The sequence below is a fragment of the Oncorhynchus nerka genome, linkage group LG23, assembly GCF_034236695.1.
Source record: "Oncorhynchus nerka isolate Pitt River linkage group LG23, Oner_Uvic_2.0, whole genome shotgun sequence".
In the NCBI taxonomy this organism is placed as follows: domain Eukaryota; kingdom Metazoa; phylum Chordata; class Actinopteri; order Salmoniformes; family Salmonidae; genus Oncorhynchus; species Oncorhynchus nerka.
In genome coordinates this window covers 39,484,410-39,505,816 of record NC_088418.1, presented here as the reverse complement: position 1 = coordinate 39,505,816, position 21,407 = coordinate 39,484,410, and the positions used below count along the sequence as shown (strand labels likewise).

The 21,407-nt window shown below is 42.0% G+C and overlaps 1 protein-coding gene across 1 annotated transcript; it reads left to right on the top strand.

The window, feature by feature from the left end:
* Positions 1 to 34: 34 nt before the first annotated feature.
* On the top strand, positions 35 to 21,321 carry LOC135564004 (spidroin-1-like). Its single transcript, XM_065008395.1, has 17 exons — positions 35 to 89; positions 486 to 530; positions 5,500 to 5,559; positions 7,213 to 7,638; positions 7,744 to 7,860; positions 7,963 to 7,995; positions 8,090 to 8,146; positions 8,258 to 8,740; positions 8,888 to 9,352; positions 9,437 to 9,757; positions 9,886 to 9,918; positions 10,000 to 10,362; positions 11,030 to 11,089; positions 11,249 to 11,287; positions 13,551 to 13,592; positions 13,984 to 14,049; positions 18,480 to 21,321. Exons 1-17 carry the CDS (start codon positions 35 to 37, stop codon positions 18,524 to 18,526), a joined length of 2,712 nt encoding a protein of 903 aa, XP_064864467.1. The 3' UTR covers positions 18,527 to 21,321.
* The last annotated feature ends 86 nt before the right edge of the window (positions 21,322 to 21,407 follow it).

Genomic DNA, 21,407 nt, shown 5'->3' with positions numbered 1-21,407 from the left:
ATTGATATTATCTTGATGTCTGTGTCACCATTACATGAAGTCTAATACTATCTTTCATGTCTTGTCTTATACAGCTGGGGCTGGAGTTGGTGAGTATCAGTTGTCTTTGTGTTAATTGTGATATCAATATACATATGTAATAACAGCCTTTTAATTATTGATATCTGTTGCATGCATACGTGACTTAAGGTATTCTTTCTCTTTCTTTCTCTCTCTCTTTGTCTTTCACTCCATCCGGCATCCTCTCTCTCTTGCTCTAACTCACCCCCCCCCCCCTCCTCCTCTAACTCACCCCCCTCCCTCCTCCTCTAACCCCCCCTCCCACTCGCACCCTCTCTTGAGCTGCAGATGGGGTAGGAGTTCCCTCTGGAGGTGAGAAATAGAATAACCACATATTTGTAAACTAATACCATACCCTTATGTCTACGTGCCTATTTTTTCATTCTGTGGTCTGCACTTGGATCACGTGGTCTGTCTTTCTACAGAGGACTCAGGAGCTGGTGTTGAGCACCAGAGCCAGTCTGGTGCTGGTAAGTGACTGTCAGACCCCTGATGTTCCTCACATAAAGAGGGGAACTAGAGACTAATTAAAACTAAATACTTTTAGACTTTTACTCAAGTAGTATTTTACTGGATGACTTTTACTTTTTTATTTTTTATTTAAACTTTCTATTAAGTTATCTACTTTACTCAAGTATGACAATTTTCTACTTTTTCCACCACTGTGTGTGTCTGTATATAGATATCTATGGACATGATGCTCGTCTAGCATACTGTCTAATATACAAAGAGAAAAGGTGGAGTTTTAACTCAAATCAAATGTATTTATATAGCCCTTCGTACATCAGCTGATATCTCAAAGTGCTGTACAGAAACCCAGCCTAAAACCCCAAACAGCAAGCAATGCAGGTGTAGAAGCACGGTGGCTAGGAAAAACTCCCTAGAAAGGCCAAAACCTAGGAAGAAACCTAGAGAGGAACCAGGCTATGTGGGGTGGCCAGTCCTCTTCTGGCTGTGCCAGGTGGAGATTATAACAGAACATGGCCAAGATGTTCAAATGTTCATAAATGACCAGCATGGTCGTATAATAATAAGGCAGAACAGTTGGAACTGGAGCAGCAGCACGGTCAGGTGGACTGGGGACAGTAAGGAGTCATCATGTCAGGTAGTCCTGGGGCATGGTTAACTAAATAAGTCTGTTTGATCCAGTCGAATTGGCTGTTTGAAACTGAATGTAGATGATTTGTCTTTCTACAACACTCAGAAGACATGGGAGGAGCATGAAAGTACCTCCAGAGTGATGACCTCATTGACAACAGGTTCATCTCTTTCAACCTATGGTCTCTTCATCAGGTTCCGCTGGTTCTGGGTCAGGTTCATCTGGTGATGCGATTGGTGTGGGATTTGGTGCGGGCACTGGTATTGTTTGGGTTGGGTATCGGTATCGGCTCTGGTGGTAAAGCTGGAGGTAAATGAAGGCTCTGTGCCTTGACAGGCCAGTACCATATGTGACTGGAACCTGGTCATAACATGCCATGATATTGACATTAGTATATGACTGGACATTGTCATAACATGTCAGTACAGTGCAGAATATGACTGGAGCTTACCATAACATGTCAGTCGAGTTTGTGACTGGAGGTTACCATAACATGTCAGTCCAGTACAGAATGTGACTGGAGCTTACCATAACATGTCAGTCGAGTTTGTGACTGGAGCTTACCATAACATGTCAGTCCAGTACAGAATGTGACTGGAGCTTACCATAACATGTCAGTCCAGTACAGTTTGTGACTGGAGCTTACCATAACATGTCAGTCCAGTATAGAATGTGACTGGAGCTTACCATAACATGTCAGTTCAGTACAGAATGTGACTAGAGCTTAACATAACATGTCAGTCCAGTACAGAATGTGACTGGAGCGTACCATAACATGTCAGTCCAGTACAGAATGTGACTGGAGCTTACCATAACATGTCAATCCAATACAGAATGTGACTGGAGCTTACCATAACATGTCAGTCCAGTATAGAATGTGACTGGAGCTTACCATAACATGTCAGTCCAGTACAAAATGTGACTGGAGCTTACCATAACATGTCAGTCCAGTACAAAATGTGACTGGAGCTTACCATAACATGTCAGTCCAGTACAGAATGTGACTGGAGCTTACTATAACATGTCAGTCCAGTACAGTTTGTGACTGGAGCTTACCATAACATGTCAGTCCAGTACAGAATGTGACTGGAGCTTACCATAACATGTCAGTCCAGTACAGAATGTGACTAGAGCTTAACATAACATGTCAGTTCAGTACAGAATGTGACTAGAGCTTAACATAACATGTCAGTCCAGTACAGAATGTGACTGGAGCGTACCATAACATGTCAGTCCAGTACAGAATGTGACTGGAGCTTACCATAACATGTCAATCCAATACAGAATGTGACTGGAGCTTACCATAACATGTCAGTCCAGTATAGAATGTGACTGGAGCTTACCATAACATGTCAGTCCAGTACAAAATGTGACTGGAGCTTACCATAACATGTCAGTCCAGTACAAAATGTGACTGGAGCTTACCATAACATGTCAGTCCAGTGCAGTATGTGACTGGAGCTTACCATAACATGTCAGTCCAGTGCAGTATGTGACTAGAGCTTGTCATAACATGCCAGGCCAGTACAGTATGTGACTGGGGCTAACCATAACATGTTTATGCAGAACAGTATATGACATTCATGTAGATATGCCTGAACTTGGCAGTATTCGCCACTAATAGCTTCAAGAAGGAAACAAGCTGCTTGGTTCACTGATGGTCTGCTTGTTTGTACGGTTTTACTACTACTAATAATAATACATTGCCAGTGCAAAGATAAGCCCTTTTATAATCAAAGATTTCTGCTTACATAATTAATCATTCATTTTCCAGATGCTCATCATTGTTCAAGATAAAAGTTAAAAGTGATGTCTCAAACACTTAGTTCAGGACTTTAACCTGGTTATTGTTGTGATCTAACCCTGCCTAGTCTAGGGGTAATGCAGGTACAATTTCTGGATTATTCTATTACTGCATGGCTGTCTCAGCCATTTGGAATTGTAAAACCAAAGTACTTTCCTCTTGCACCGAAAACTAATCAACAATCTGATTCTCCATGACAAATATGAGCGTACTGTAACTAACTTGCTTTAAACAGTTGTGTTATTTTTTAAACAAATTAAACAATAACAATGTACCTGTACAACGTAACCACCAATACTTATTAACATATATTAGAAACAAATTAATCCTAGTCTATATATGTGCAAGTGTCTGAATTACCTCCAGTTATAATCTAAACACTGTCCCCACTGGCCCATACACAATACTCCATAATGTCAACGTGGATTTATGTTTTTTGACATTGTTACAAATTAATGAAAAATTAAAAACTGATATCGAGTCAATAATTATTCAACTATTTTGTTATGGCAAGCCTAAATAAGTTGAGAGTAAAAATGTGCTTAACAAGTCACATAAAAGTAGCAATAGTTTTTAACATGATTTTTAAAATGACTACCTCATCTCTGTAAGATCACTGACGAGCAGTGAAATTCAAACAGAGATTCAACCACAAAGACTAGGGAGCTATTCCAATGCCTCGCAAAGAATGGCACCTAATTGGGACATGGGTAAAAATATTGCGTATCCTTTTGAGCATGGTATAGTTATTAATTACACTTTGGATGGTGTACCAACCCAGTTACTACAGATATAGGAAAACTTAACTCAGTTGCTGGAGAGGAAGGAAACTGCTCAGGGATTTTACCATGAGGCCAATGGTGACTTTAAAAAGAGATAGAGTTTAATGGTTGTGATAGGAAAAAACTGAGCATAGATTAGCAACATTGTAATTACTCCACAATACAAACCTAATTGACATAGTGAACAGAAGGCAGACTGTAGAGAATAAAATATAACAAAACATGCATCCTGTTTGCAACAAGGCACTGAAGTAATAACGATAAAAATATGGCAAAGTAATTCACTTTTTTTCCTGAATACAAAGTGTTATGTTTGGGGCAAATCCAAAACATATTACTGAGGGTACTGAGGGTAACGGTTTTCTTCCGTTGAAGGAGAGGAGGACCAAAATGAAGCGTGGTTAGTGTTCAACATCTTTAATATAGACGATAAACGAGAACACTACAAAATACAAAACAACAACTGTGAAAACCGAAACAGTCCTATCTGGTGCAATGATACAAAGACAGAAGACAACCACCCACAAAACCCAACACAAAACAGGCTACCTAAATATGGTTCCCAATCAGAGACAATGACTAACACCTGCCTCTGATTGAGAACCATATCAGGCCAAACATAGAAATATACAAACTAGACATACAACATAGAATGCCTACTCAGCTCACGTCCTGACCAACACTAAAACAAAGAAAACACAAAAGAACTATGGTCAGAACGTGACACTGAGTATCACTCTACATATTTTCAAGCTAGTGGTGGATGCATCTGTAACGAGTTTCTTCTTCCTCCTCTGACGAGGAGTAAGAGATATCGGACCAATGTGCAGCGTGGTAAGTGTCCATAACGATACTTTATTTACATGACCACTAAACTGCAAAATAACAACGTGAAATACCGAAACAAACGAAACAGTCCCGTGTGGCACAAACACTGACACGGAAAATAATCACCCTCAACTCAAAAGTGAAACCAGGCTACCTAAGTATGGTTCTCAATCAGGGACAACGATTGACAGCTGCCTCTAATTGAGATCCATACCAGGCCAAAGACAGAAAACCCAAATCATAGAAAAAAGAACATAGACAACCCACCCAACTCACACCCTGACCATACTAAAACAAAGACATAACAAAAGAACTAAGGTCAGAACGTGACAGCATCATGTTATGGGTATGCTTGTAATCGTTAAGGATTGGGGAGTTTTCTTACCAAGAAGATAGTGAATGTTTCTGAGTGGCCGAGTTACAGTTTTGACTTAAATCTACTTGAAAATCTATGGCAAGACCTGAAAATGGTTGTCTAGCAATAATGAACAACCAATATGACAGAGCTTAAAGATTTTTGAAAAGAATAATGGTAAAAGTTGCACAATCCAGGGGTAGAAAGAGGCATACCCAAAAAGACTCACAGCTGTAATCACTGCCAAAGGTGCTTCTACAAAGTATTGACTCAGGGGTGTGAATACTTATGTAAAAGAGATACATTTGCAAAAATGTCTTAAAACATGCTTTCACTTTGTCATTACGGGGTATTGTGTGGAGATGGGTGAGATTGAATTTTTTTTTTTAATCAATTTTGAATTCAGATTGTAACAAAACCGAAATGTGGAATAAGTGAATTGGTTTTAATACTTTCTGAAGGTACTGTAGATGCCAAATCAAGTTCCGCCCCTATAGCCCTCAGTAGTGCTTGACTAACAGTTATGCTATGTGTACAGGTGATGTCATTTTAAGTCCTTTATCTTCATTAGGTTCGGAAACAGGCATCGGTATTGGTGCCGGCGGAAAACCCTCTAAAGAAAGACAAGCAGGTGATGGTTTCATTGTGTACATGATTTCACCAAAACAATCTCCTGTAAAACTTAAAACATGGAATATCAGCTAAGACTGTCTGAATGAAACTGATAAAAGAAAGGTTATTAAAACTTCTTAGGGCTGAAATCCCGTTAACGGGATCGATATGACAACAGCCAGTGAAATGCAGGGCGCCAAATTCAAAACAACAGAAATCTCATAATTAAAATTCCTCAAACATACAAGTATCTTATACCATTTTAAAGCTAATCTTGTTGTTAATCCCACCACAGTGTCTGATTTCAAATAGGCTTTACAGTGAAAGCACCACAAACGATTATGTTAGGTCACCGCCAAGTCACAGAAAAATTCAGCCATTTTTCCAGCCAAAGATAGGAGTCACAAAAACACAAATAGCAATAAAATGAATCACTAACCTTTGATGATCTTCATCAGATGACACTCATAGGACTTCATGTTACACAATACATGTATGTTTTGTTTGATAAAGTGCATATTTATATCCAAAAATCTGTTTACATTGGCGTGTTATGTTCAATAGTTCCAAAACATGCGGTGATTTTGCAGAGAGCCACATCAATTCACAGAAATACTCATAATAAACATTGATGAAAGATACAACTATTACACATGGCTCTTTAGATAAACTTCTCCTTAATGCAACTGCTGTGTCAGATTTTTTAAAAACTTTACGGAAAAAGCATACCATGCAATAATCTGAGTACGGCACTCAGAGACCAAACAGCCAAAGAAATATCCCCACGTTGGGTAGTCAACATTAGTCAGAAATAGCATTATAAATATTCACTTACCTTTGATGATCTTCATCAGAATGCACTCGCAGGAATCCCAGTTCCACAATAAATGTTTGTTTTGTTCGATAATTTCCATAATTTATGTCCAAATTCCTCCTTGTTTTTAGCACGTTCAGCCCAGTAATCCAAATTCATGATGCGCGAGCAGACAAAAAGTTGAAAAGTTCCGTTACAGTCAGTAGAAACATGTCAAACGATGTGTAGAATCAATCTTTAGGGTGTTTTTAACATAAATCTTCAATAATATTCCAACCGGAGAATTCCATTGTCTTCAGAAAAGCAATGGAACAGGAGCTACCTCTCATGTGAATGCGCCTGACCAGCTCGTGGCTGCTGGCAGACCTCTGACACTTTCCCCTCTCATTCGGCCCCCCTTCACAGTAGAAGCCTCAAACACGTTTCTAAAAACTGTTGACATCTAGTCGAAGCCTTAGGAAGTGCAAGATGACCAATATCCCACTGTATCTTCAATAGGGTCTGCGTTAAAAACTACAAGCCTCAGATTTCCCACTTCCTGTTTTGATTTTTTTCTCAGGTTTTTGCCTGCCATATGAGTTCTGTTATACTCACAGACATCATTCAAACAGTTTTAGAAACTTCAGAGTGTTTTCTATCCAAATATACTAATATGCATTTATTAGCAACTGGGACTGAGGAGCAGGCAGTTTACTCTGGGCACCTTATTCATCCAAGCTACTCAATACTGCCCCCAGCCATAAGAAGTTATTAACAAGAGACAATTGCAGCAGTTACGATCGTGGTATTCTGTGTTCCACATCGATCTGTCTGGCAAGGTTTGGGTCTGAAACCTCTGTCACCTGATTGGTTCTACAGGTGCTGCTAACGGTGATATCACTGGAGGGGGCACTCTACCTGGAGCTAAACCTCTGAAGGCTCCAAGAGGAGATACACCTGGTGAAGGAGAGGGAGATGCAGGAGGAGGAGCAAGAGGTGTTGGTGGAGGTCCTGATGGTGCAGGAGGAGCAGGCAGTGGATCTGGCGGAGTAGGAAGAGATGGTGATGGTAGAGGAGGAGGACCAGGAGGAGCAGGCAGTGGATCTGGCGGTGTAGGAAGAGATGGTGATGGTAAAGGAGGAGGACCAGGAGGAGCAGGGGGGAAAGACGGTGGTGCAGTTAGAGTGGGAGGAAGTCCTAACGGTACAGGGGGAGCTGGAGGTTCAGGAGGTGGAGGAGCAGGAGTAGAACCTGGAGGAGTTGGAGGAGGTGCAGGACCAGGCAGTAGTGACAAACCACCCAAAGGTACAGTTTAAAAGCTACTATAACAAGACTATATAGGGCTGTCACTGTCAACGAAGTGAAGATTAAGATGACACTTTAATGATCTGTTGGTCTCTGCAACTTTAGGTTATGGAGCAGGTGGGGCTGGCAGTCTGGGTGCAGGAGGTGCTGGAGGAGCAGCTCTGGTCCCTGGGACTGGTGGTGCTGGTGATGTAGGAGCTGGAACCCCCAAACCAGGAAAAAGTAAGCCATGACTGCAAACCAGATAAACCAAACAAGTCTTCTGGTTTCAACTCAACATGATTGTCCTGATGTTTTCATTATGGTGAATTATTCTCTCTGCAGGCTACGGAGCTGGTGGAGTCCTGCCAGGTGGAGGTATGTTAAAGTTACTGCCCTGTCAGTCTGAAAGGAGTTCACACACATAATGTTAATTTTTATTAGAGCATTAATCACAGGCTTGGTTTCTCAGGTCTACGTTACCCAACTGGGGCTAGAGAAGGACTGGGCTCAGGGAAGCCGGGCAAAGGTACCTTTGAGCATTCTTTCAGCTGTCTGCATGTCTTTCTGTGTTTGTATCTCTTCTAAAAAAAATATCTGCTTCAAGCTCATCCATGTAATTTCTCTCTCCTCCACTTAGGATATGGTGCTGGCCAATTTGGAGCAGGAGGACGACGTCCTGGAGGATATGGTGCAGGACCAGGCGGATACGGAGCCAGTCCTGGAGGATATGGCACTGGACCCGGTGGTTATGGGGCCAGACCTGGTGGTTATGGTGCTGGTCCAGGTGGTTATGGGGCTGGAGCTGGTCCTGGTGGCTATGGTGCTGGGCCAGGTGGATATGGTGCTGGGCAAGGTGGCTATGGTGCTGGGCCAGGTGGCTACGGGACAGGGGCTGGGCCTGGAGGATATGGATCCAAACCATACAAGACTGGAGGTGCTGGAGCCGGTGGTGTTGGTGGAGGTCTGGGTGGAGCTGGCAGCCTGGGTGCCATAGGAGCCGGACCAGGAGGAGTGGGCGGAGGTCAAGGAGGCGGTCTAGGTGGAGGTCAAGGTGGAGCTGGACCAGGTGGATATATACCAGGTGGAGTTGGTAGCAGATACCCCACAGGTGCTGGAACAGGTACAGGAACTGGCACTGGAAAACCACCTAAAAGTATGGCAGAAACATTGTCACATACATTTTTAATAATGTCACATCACATTTACATCATGAGTGAAAATAAAAATGTAACCAGTGTCTGTGAATTCACTGTCCCCTCTGTTTCAGGCTATGGGAGAGCTGTTGGAGCTGGAGATGGGCTTGGTGGTTATGGTGGCGGAACAGTTGGTTATGGACCAGGAGGAACCGGGGCCGGACTAGGTGGGGCTGGGGCCGGGCAAGGTGGATATGGTGCCGGACATAAAGGTTATGGACCAGGTGGAGCAGGGCCGGGAGGAGCTGGGGTCAGACCAGGTGGAGCAGAGGCCAGACCTGGTGGCTATGGTGCAGGGCCTGGAGGTTATGGGGCTGAACCTGGTGGCTATGGACCAGGTGGAGCAGGGCCGGGAGGAGCTGAGGTCAGACCAGGTGGAGCCAGACCAGGTGGAGCAGAGGCAGGACCTGGTGTCTATGGTGCTGGGCCTGGAGGTTATGGGCCTGGGGCTGGTCTTGGTCCTGGCGGAGCTGGTCCTGGAGGTTATGGGGCTGGACCTGGTGGCTATGGACCAGGTGGCGCTGGATCTCATAAATATGGTGAGTACATAATCTTTTTAGATGTTCCATTCATTCTCTCAAAGAATAATAATCTTTGTTCTGATGAAGTTCTTCCACTGACAGGTATGCTAAGTGGTTCCCTTGGAGGGGGACAAGCAGCTGGCCAGGGAAGAGTGCCAGGAGGGGGAGCAAGGACTGGGCTAGGTCAGGGAGGAGTGCCTGGAGGGGGAGCAGGTACCGGGCTAGGCCATGGAGGAGTGCCTGGATCTGGGCTTGGTGGCGGTAGTAGTCCGGGTGCTGGGTATGTACCTGGCATTGGAACCCATGGAGGTTATGGACCAGGAGGTGGTGCTGGGACCGGACTTGGTCAGGGAAGAGCCGGGGCCGGACCAGGTGGCTATGGACCACTTGGAGCTGGGGCTGGACAGGGAACTGGAGCTGGAGGTACTGAAAATAACTGCTTTTAAGTGTGGATCAATAGAGATCATCTTTTTGTATTTATTTATACACCTCTCCACTCAGAAAAATGCACTTTAGAGCAAACAATTTCTGATACCTGTTTTGTATTGCAGGGTATGACGCAAATGCAAAAGCTCGTAAATATGGTGAGTATGTAATCTTTTTAGAAGTTCCATTAATTCTCGCAAGGAATCATCTTTTTGCTGATGAAGTTCTTCCACTGACAGGTATGCTAAGTGGTACCATTGGAGGAGGACAAGCAGCTGGCCAGGGAAGTGTGCCAGGAGGGGGAGCAGGGACTGGAGTAGGCCAGGGTGGAGTGCCTGGATCTGGGCTTGGTGGTGGTGGAGGTGTCCCCGGTGGTTATGGTCCTGGAGCTGGATTTGGACCTGGTGGTGGAACTGTTGGTGGTTATGGACCAGGAGGGGGTGCTGGGACCGGACTTGGCCAGGGAGGAGTTGGGGCCGTACCAGATGGCTATGGGACTGGGCCTGGTGGTTACGGACCAGGTGGAGCCGGACAGGGTGCAGTGAAGCCAAACAAATCAGGTTATGGCTCCTCCTCCTCGGGTGGAGCTCTCTTTGGACCAGGTATGGAAGAAAACATACTTGTATCCCCTCTGTAGTTAACTGTCCAGGGTCTTGGTGTAGCTACAACTGATGATGACTAGACACCTGCTTACCTTTTCACTGGCCTTCTGGCGCTTTTGAATTTACAATCAATCTGTTCTTCAGGTGTGTCCAGTTTACCTGTGTTAGTCCATAGGTGCGTTTAAGAAGGGAAACATTCCATTTGTTTTGTATATAACCTTGATGCATTTTAGGATACATGTGAATTATAAATGTTTTGCCAAATAAGGTATTTCTTTGGCAATTTTGAAACGTAAATATATTTGCAATACATACATTTGGAAATATATCTTTGGGCCAATTCTTTATATTTACCATGTATTTGATATGGGAAGGTCATTGTTTGGCGAACATAAGTATCTGTTTCGGGTTTAAACTGCTGATACAAATAATAATGTGGCTGTGTAGGGTTTCTACGCAGTAATAATAGCAAAGTCATTTGCACTTTGAATATTGCTGGTAAAAAGTCACAGTTATCCATACTAAGATTTGCTATTTGCAGCTTTACCGTAACATTTTGGAATGGTAATTCAAATTGTTGAACTGAAATTGTTCACCGCAAACAGCACCCTTGTTGAACTCTCCTCTATCTTACACACACCCTAACACACCTGTACCTCTTCTCCAGGTGGTGGAGCAGGTGGGGTACCTGGTGCTGGGGCTACCGGGCGAAGAGGAGGAGTACCAGGTTAGTCACCTGGGGTGTAAATATAGGGTGTACCTGGAGTTAGGTACAAGGTGAACTACCAAAGGGGGTAGGAACATACATCCCATGTGTTGGTATTCTCTGTAGCCTCTGCTTGTTTAGTGCAGGCTAGATGGCTTGTTTACTGTGTGCTCTTTCCAGGTTATTATGGCTCCCAGGGTGGAGCTGGCTATCAACCAGGTGAGCGAGCAACACTGCAAAGGCCATGGAGCTTTAACAGTGCAAGTGTTATGAACATGTTGCTAACTATGGTTCTGAATTCAAACATGCTGGCTCTAAGGAGCTGTTCTTTAGTTACACAAACTGACCTGTCCTGTGTTAAACACACACACACACACACACACACACACACACACACACACACACACACACACACACACACACACACACACACACACACACACACATACATCCAACCAAACTGAGCAACCGGGCAAGAGGGACCTTGGTCAGGGAGGTGACCAACAACTCAATGACCACTCTGATAGAATGACAGAGTTTCTTGGCTGAGACGGGAGCACCTGCCAGAAGGACAACAGTCTCTACAGAACTTCACCAAATTGGGCTTTATGGGAGTGTGGCAAGACAAGAGGTCGCTCCTGAGACAAACGCACATGACAGCACGCCTGGAGTTTGCAAACGGCACGTGAAAGTCTGAGTGCATAAGACAAAATATTCTGTGGCCTGATGAGACAAAAATGTAACTCTTTGAAATGTAACTCCTTGGCCTGAATGCAAAGCGCTGTCTGGAGAATACAGCTCATCACCCTTCCAACACCATCCCTACTGTGAAACATGGTGGTAGCAGCATCATGTTATGGGGATGCTTTTCAGCAGCAGAGACTGGGAGTCTGGTAAGGATAGAGGGAACAATGAATGGAGCAAAATAAAGGCAAATCCTTGATGAGAACCTGCTTCAGCGTGCAAACAACCTTAGACTTGGGTGAAGATTTACGTTCCAACAGGACAATGACTCTAAGCATACAACCAAAGCAACGCTGGAATGGCTTCAGAACAAGAATGTGATAGTCCTTGAGTGGCCCAGCCAAAGCCCAGACTTGAATCCCATTGAACATTTTTGGAAAGACTTAATGATTGCTGTGCACCACCACTCCCCCGTCTAACTTAACAGAGCTTGAGAAAATCTGCAAGGAAGAATGGGAGAAAATCCCCAAATCCAGATGTGCAAAGCTGATACAGACATTTCCAAGACGACTTAAAGCTGTAATGGCCGCCAAAGGGGCTTCTAAGTATTGAGTCAGGGGTGTGAATACTAATGTAAATGAGAGATTTCTGTATTTTATGTTCAATACATTTGCAAATGGGGCGGCAGTGTAGCCTAGTGGTTAGAGCGTGTGACTAGTAACCGGAAGGTTGCGAGTTCAAACCCCCGAGCTGACAAGGTACAAATCTGTCGTTCTGCCCCTGAACAGGCAGTTCCTAGGCCGTCATTGAAAATAAGAATTTGTTCTTAACTGACTTGCCTGGTTAAATAAAGGTAAAATAAAAAAACATTTCTAGTTTTCACTTTGTCATTATGGGGTATTGTGTGTACGTGGGTGAGAAAAATATATATCTAATACATTTTGAATTCAGGCTGTAACACAACAAAATGTGGAATAAGTCAAGGGGTATGAATACTTTCTGAAGTTACTGTAGGGGGGTGAGGGAGAGCGATAATTCCCAAGAGGACAAAAGAGACCCTTGCTTATGGTGTCGAGAGTACACACTGAACATATACACGTTACCACAGAGATCATACATCCATATAGCATCAGAGTTACCCTCAGTGAACAAGTTTCAGATAGATACCAAACATGAATCCTTACTATTATTATATCACACATTCCAATGGTAAGTCCTCTGGATACTGTAGAGAGAGAATTTGGCCTCTTGACAGGGAAGGGCTGACTGACCTTTGGGCATTGTATTGGGCCATTTGCCATGCGGCCAGAGGTGATGTAGAGCACATAAATTAGGACCGAGACTACAATGTCAATTCACAAATACCAATTCATCTCTGCTTCAAAATAGTCAATAGTGAAATATCTAAATAACAGCCAAGGTGTCGTAAAACATTGTTGCGACACCATATCAATGCACTTTTTCTCAATAGTTCCAAGTGTAAGCCTCCACTGTGTATGCTAGACGATGTTAAGGAGTTTTACTATAGAGACCTCTCACATGAGTTTATATTCACTATGTTCTCCCATGGTATGAAAAAAAGAGGTTGGAAAAGCTTTAGTATACAATTTTCTGAGAGTCAAAGTCTTTGGTTTTTATAAACATTGATGTTGCAGAGATGTCAGTCCTTTATTTATTATGTTAACAAATGCCTGACAAAAAATGAACAGATTAAATAGTCAGTTTAGTAGGAATGATCAGCTGTTTATTATGACTGATGTGGGTTTGTCTATTTCCTGTTCTTTTTCTTCTCCTCTAGGAGGCTACGGAGTAGGAGAAGCGGGACAGTCAGGGCAGAAATGTAAGACATTCCGCTTCACATATTATAATCAATTACTGTCCTGATACTCAAATGCACATGTAAGCACAAATACACATGTACGCATGCTCACTCCCGCTTGCTCACAGTTAATTAACACATGTTAATCTTGATTAGCTTGACACCTCACTGAGTCAGAATGATTAACATAATGAAACACAATATCAGCTCAAAGACTCGCAAATAGTTTGCTATTTTTTTGTCTTTTAGGGATTTGGTCTCATTTTGCTTAGTGATGAATTGAGTCAAAACTACTTGACCTTATGGCACAACACCTGATACATGAAATAGACATGTTTCTGGCATTCCTGAGCTGTACTGGACACATAAGGTTTAAATAGATGAACCTCCTTGTCTTATTCTACTCTTCCAGCAAAGGCACAGAAGGCAGCCAAATACACAGCCATGCAAGGCTTCCTGGGAGCACGCAGCTACAGAGGTAAACAACAACACCAGAGTACAATGTCTTGTGTTGTAAATAATATACAGTGGGGTCCAAAATGATTTACCTACTTGATAAAGATGAGCTATGCTGTGTGCTCAATTTTTTTTTTAAAAATTATATTATTTTATACTAATACAATAGCTCACAGAAATAGATTTTGTTTAACAGGTAATCCATTTTTTTCTCAAAAAGGTAGGGGTCAAAATGGTTGAAACCTCTGTTTTTAATAGCTTTCAATACCTCACCTTGCGAGGATGTTTTATTTTTTGGAGAACACATTGGGAGGGATCTTAGTCCATTACTCCGTACAGAATTCGTCTGGTAGAGGTGACCAAATTTTGGGGAAAATGTCCTGGTACTGGGTAAAGTTCATGATGACCTTAACAAGGACCCCAGGACACGTGGAAGAAAATAGCCCGATAACTTCAAAGATCCACCACCATATTTGTTTTATAGAAAAATAGAACATTTAAAACATCTGTCGTTCTGTCCCTGAAAAAGGCAATTAACCCACTGTTCCTAGGCCGTCATTGTAAATAAGAATTTTCTTAACTGACTTGCTTAGTTAAAAAAAGGTGGGCTTTGGAACAGTTTTATGTGCCATTTTTTTGACAACGTTTTTGCAATTTCTCAATTTATATAATAAGCCTTTGGCTGATCAGTGGGCAACGGCCAGCCCCCATACCAAGATGGACCAGCACGGTTTTCTGATAGGCTGAGCTGAAGTCACGCAAACTAACATTCAAAGTCAAATGCGACACCAGCAAAGAGACCTGCTCCGACTCTATCATTAGTTAGACAGCCAAGATCATGAATCGTAAAAAACAGAAAGGGTGCCTATAAACGTAGAAAGAGCACATTCTATATTGTAACCTCACTCAACTTCATGGCTAACAGTAAAGGGCATTATCCTAATTATTCCTGTAATGAAAGTGTCTGCCCTGCCCCTGTGCCTGTTATGCTGGAGTATGCTGCTGTGATAAGCGAACCACTCTCCTCTTCCCCAATGCACTTGAGAGAAAAATGCGTTCTGATCGTAAAACATTTAAAAATGCAATTGCGGGAAAAACACACCTTTGGAAGCTTCGTCCCCTTGTCCCTGTCAAAGAGAGCAGGGTCTCAGCTTTCTGTATGTATAATTTCTCAACTCTCACTATTCAGCTTAATAACAACTTAATACAACCAAGATATTTGATATGGCTTTGAGATATGGATGGAGCACACACGCCGGAAAAGATTAAACAACTTACTTCTGAACCAAATTAATTTAGTAAATGTCAACCTAGCAAGCCAGGCAACTAAAAGCAATTTTCTAAACAATGCTTTGGTTCATTTCTAACTGGTTAGCTAGCTAGCTGGCTAGCCAGTTCAAATAATGACCAAAGTATAGCTGACAACTTAAGCTACTTTTTATTCGTTATTACAGGAAAATAAATCCACAACATTATTTACAAGGTAATGGCGAGCTTACAGAAAATAGCTTACTGCAACAGTGTGAATAAATAACAGTAGGTAATTATTTTAGAGAACTTTACAACTCCTGCATTGTTTGGTCACAGGAGGATTTGGTCTGGTTGCTGTGGATGTCCGGTAACCATGGCAACGACATTGTGTCAGTCGCAGAGGCGTAAACTTTTTTAATGTCTGTGCGAAAAGAAAACCGACAGTTGCAGCGACGGCCTACAGACATTCCACCAGAGTTTGACTCGCATTCTAAATTGTCTACAGACATGTCGTTATAAACGGGCCTTAAGTCATTAGCTTGGCTTTTGTAACGTATAAGGCTGAAGCAGACAGGCTGACAGACAGAGAACAAAAAGAAGCACAGAGTTACAGCAGAGAAGACGCTGAGACAGACAGCACAACAGGGAGGGAAACGAAATGGCTAGAGCAGAGGCACAGTTAATAGCGGTGAGTTGTATCGCCAGTAGTGTTTTTACACATTGTATTTGTTTAAAAAAATAAGTTGGTTAAAAAAGATGAGGACAATATCTCGCCAGTCACTGGTACAGAAATGGTTGATAAACACTGTACTGTACTGTTATGTGTCAGCACCACTGCCTGTTTTTAACTAAGGTGTGTAGGGGCAGGGCAGGGTAGAGCAGGGGTCGGCAACAAGTGGCCGACTGGCCAATATGAGTGATTTTTAGTACAAAATGTTTTATATGTACAGTACCAGTCAAAAGTTTGGACACACAAAACTATGAAATAACACATATGGAATCATGTAGTAACCAACAACAAAAAAGTGTTAATCCAATCTAAATATATTTTAATGTTGCCTTGATGACAGCTTTGCACACTCGGCATTCTCTCAACCAACTTCAGCTGGAATGCTTTTCCAACAGTATTGAAGGAGTTCCCACATATGATGAGCATTTGTTAGCTGCTTTTCCTTCCCTCTATGGTCCAACTCATCCCAAACCATCTCAATTGGGTTGAGGTCGGGGGATTGTGGAGGGCAGGTCATTTGATGCAGCACTCATCACAATCCTTCTTGGTCAAATAGCCCTTACACAGCCTGGAGGTGTGTTGGGTCATTGTCCTGTTGAAAAACAAATGATAGTCCAACTAAGCCCAAACCAGACGGGATGGCGTATCGCTGCAGAATGCTGTGGTAGCCATGCTGGTTAAGTGTGCCTTGAATTCTAAATAAATCACTGACAGTGTCACCAGCAAAGCACCCCCACACCATCACACTTCCTCCTCCATGCTTAACGGTGGGAACCACACATGCGGAGATCATCCAGTCACCTACTCTGTCTCCCAAAAACACGGCAGTTGGAACCAAAAATCTCAAATTCGGACTCATCAGACCAAAGGACAGATGTCCATCGGTCTAATGTCCGCTGCTTGTGTTTCTTTATCCAATAAAGTCACTTCTTCTTATTGGTGGCCTTTAGTAGTGGATTCTTTGCAGCAATTCAACCATGAAGGGCTCCCAAGTGGTGCAGCGATCTAAGGCTCTTTATCTCAGTGCTGGAGGCGTCACTACAGACCCTGGTTAGATTCCGGGCTGTATCACAACTGGCCATGATTGGTAGTCCCATAGGACAGAGCACAATTGGCCCAGCGTTGTTAGGGTTCTAAATAAGAATTTGTTCTTAACTGCCTTGTTCAATAAAAATGCCTGTTTCACATAGTCTTCTCTGAACAGTTGATGATGAGATGTGTCTGTTACTTGAACTCTGTGAAGCATTTATTTGGGCTGCAATCTGAGGTGCATTTAACTCAAATAAACTTATGCTCTGCAGCAGAGGTAACTCTGGGTCTTCCTCTCCTCATTAGAGCCAGTTTCATCATAGCGCTTGATGGGTTTTGCGACTGCACTTGAAGAAACTTTCAAAGTTCTTGAAATGTTCTGCATTCATGTCTTAAAGTAATTTGAGCTCTTCTTGCCATATGGACTTTTTGGTCTTTTACCAACTAGGGCAATCTTCTGTATACCACCCCTACCTTGTCACAACACAACTGATGGGCTCAAACGCATTAAGAAGGTACAGAAATTCCACAAATGAACTTTTAACAAGGCACACCTTTTAATTGAAATGCATTCCAGGTGACTACCTCATGAAGCTGGTTGAGAGAATGCCAAGAGTGTGCAAAGCTGTCATCAAGGCAAAGGATGGCTACTTTGAAGAATCTCAAATATATTTTAATTTGTTTAACACTTTTTTGGTTACTACATGATTCCATATGTGTTATTTCATAGTTTAGATGTCTTCACTATTATTCTACAATGTAGAAAATAGTAAAAAATTAAGAAAAACCCTTGAATGAGTAGATGTTGTCCAAACTTTTGACTGGTACTGTACTGCATATAAATAAATAGGATGTGTTCTTAACTGACTTGCCTAGGTTAAAAGGTAAAAAATAACATATGTATACATTTGGGATGAGTTGGTAGTGCGCACAGTGATGTGGGCTGGTGAGGATGAAATTCCAGGGCCGAATTCTTGTTCCAGTCCGTCCCTGACAGTAGGTATGGGATTCTTTTCTGCTTTCATTTCGATACTAAACGCACCACTGGAGTGCGTGGCCAAAGACCTCTATTTTCATGTCATCTGACAAAAGCACAGTTCCAATCCAAATGCCGTTTAGCAAACTCCAGGCGTTTCCATTTGTTGGATGACATAAAAATAGAGCTCTTTGGCCACGTACACCAGTGGTGAGCTTGGTGTTGAAATGAGAATGCATAACCAGAAAAGAACCCCATATCAACAGACAAATATGGTGGTGGATCATTGAAGTTATGGGGCTATTTTGCTTCCTTCCACTGGTCCTGGGGCCGTTGTCAGTAATTTCGGACACCACTGTGCATAATACATGTTGTTTCACCCTTGCTATACTGTAAATATTCTTATTTGATTGTATGTAATTTGATCAAATGGCCCTGAGATGCTGTGCTGTGAATGGTCCTTCAGGGGTCGCCGACTGCCAGGGTATATACTGCGGACGGAGGAGGAAGTGAGAGAGCAGCAAAAAGAAGTGACCTCATCAACAACATTGTGGTGCTACTGCATGATTCAAGAATGTACTGATTTTCAACTACTAATATTTCCCTTTTTTCTTTTAAAGTGTGAATCTCGGGCAATGGCAAAACCAGAGCCTGTTTGATCTTTTATTCTGAAACTGTGATCATGTGTTTATTGTTCCTCACCTGTACCCCTTTAGCCCCTCCTGTGTGTACCCCATTTACCCATTTAGCTCCACCAAGAATCATGTTTGTTTAAAACACTGATACTAAGGCGTCCCACAACGGAGTGCCTCTAGACCTGTCTGTATGCTGACTAAACTGTCTGTTTTCTGATTAATGTGACTAACATCCCTCTATAAAGCTATGCTATTGACACACAGGCCCAGACTTACTCAACATTTGCACCTGCACTTTTCAATATACCTAGTTTTTGTTCAAGTTGTTTAGTTGCAAACATTTACAATATCTGGCCCAAGGCGTCTTGAGATATATACACACACTGCTGCCATAAATTTAAATCATAGGAGATATCTTTAGAGTGGTAATCTTACAACCACCATTTTTGATTTAGAACTGTGTCCACTCTGAACCCTCAAAAGCAGTGTGTGTCCACAGCAACGCTCATGTTCTAACTCTGATTCTAGTTTCAGCAGTTCTCAAAAAAAAAAGGAGCTTATTGCCCTTAGAGCCATTAGTAAAGGTTTTAAGATCTTATATGCAGTCGTGTATAATGCCTTTACAGAATATATATAGTAAGGTTTAACTAAGCCACTTGCCTGAAATATTATCAACATCTTTCTGAATGGCTGTATAACACTGAATTGCTGTGAGTGTTTTGAATACTTAATCACACCGATATGACTGTGTTAGTACAGCCATAGTTGAGATGACTGAAAATGCAAACGTATATTTTCTTTGTTTAAAATCCTCATCTTGGCTTTACTGAGAGCAACAGTACCTACATGACATTTGCAGTTGATTAAAACTAATATTATAATCATGCTCATCTCCACAGATTGGCCTGTTTTCAGACCTATCACCGTAAAACATAATTCTGTTCACTCAAATTATTTGAAAAACTGATTTCCTTGACTCATTAAATTAAAGCAACACATTTTTTGTAAGTTACCAGTACTCAGTTCATTTAGTTTTAGTGACTTAGAAGATTATGTTACACAGTGAACTGTAGAGAGCATATAACTGCAGACTGTTGACAAAAGCCCCGCGTTTTTACGCGCGTTAATTCACCCAGGAAATAGAATGAATGAGAGACAACAGATGGGCCTCAACGGTGTCATTACACATCAGTTTAGAAGGAAGTCTATTTCTCTCCACATCTACAAGAAGCAATGCTGGTAAAATTAGCAAATAAATTGCCAGAAAATAGACTGTTTGCATCGTTATATCTGGAAATGTGAAATGTATCGTTAAAAAGTGTCTATTCAGTGTTGATCAGTTTAACTGCCAATACATATTTGAAAACAAATGCATACAATTTCGATCACAGGCATATAGCCTAGGCCAGGGGTCTCAACTTTTCTAGCCTGAGTTACTTTAAGAAAAATGTGACATGTTGCTTCTCCTCTCCCATTCAACTCTTCCTCAGGTCCTTAGTGTATAAGAGAAAGTAGTGCATTGTTTCCTGTCAATATACCTGGTAAAATAAGGATTAATAAACAACAAGGGGAGACCTATAAAGTCAGATTTGTTTTCTCCAAAATTATGTTTTCAATTCCCCAAAATACGTTTTCTCTGTTTTATATTTTCTGGTTTAAGATGTTGATTTTACTCTCAAAATTACAATTGTTCATAGAGAAGTTTGTTCTGAGGACATGTCAATGGTTAAATCACATCAGGATACCTTTTTTTTGGGGGGGGGGGGAACAAATAGATTTCCCCTTTATTGTGCATCTAGCGAGTAAGGAATGTGCCTTCTAATGTGCCAGTCTGCGATGGAACAGATGAAAAATTGCATATACTTTCAGAATTGTTTGGTGAGCTACTCATAGGTGAGCTGCGAGCTACTGGTAGCTCATGAACAACCTGCCGTAGACCCCAGGCCTTGGCAGACTACGGCTGGGAAACTCGAGGAACTACGATTTCAAGAGAGAATACTATTATGTAGGAAGAACGAACTAGCTAAATTCCTTATAGACTGCTCGGGTTTATTAGCTACAACTCTCCTCATGTTCATGAATAACATTTTTTTTGCCTGTGCAGGCAGGTATGGTGGCTCCCATAGGACATCTAAGATGAGTCAAAAGGAACACACAAAAATAGTTCCCAGGTGCTATATAGCGAACATAACAATTACAACTGTTTATTATGGATTATCATGACGATTACGTTGGCATACGCTACGCAGTATATGTGAATTGACGCTGGCCTCTCGCAAGCAAATTTCACACCGTTGACAGGCATCTCCGGGTGATGCAGTTCAAGTCTTTTCACTCTGAACTTAAACTATTTGTTTACTTTAGCTTTTTAAATTATGAAGGAAAAAAAATGCTAAAACATTTTCAACAATGTCTACTCTTCTGATTTAAAAAAAATTAAGTGCTTTATTTTTTTACATTGTCTTTGAATGCTCTCTAATGCTAGTGTTACCTGAGGTGTCATGTTACATGTTTAATGAAACTTTGTAATCTTGAGTTATCATCTATGGGCTCTAGTGTTTATATCATTAAGCCCAGACAGACAAAGAACATCTGTGTTTTACCTTAGAAGAGAATGATGCACTTTTTTTTTTTTACACGGTACACAGTTTTTAAATAAAGAAATTACCTGAATGTTGTGTTGTGAGTCTAATCTTTTCCAACACACACACACACACACACACACACACACACACACACACACACACACACACACACAC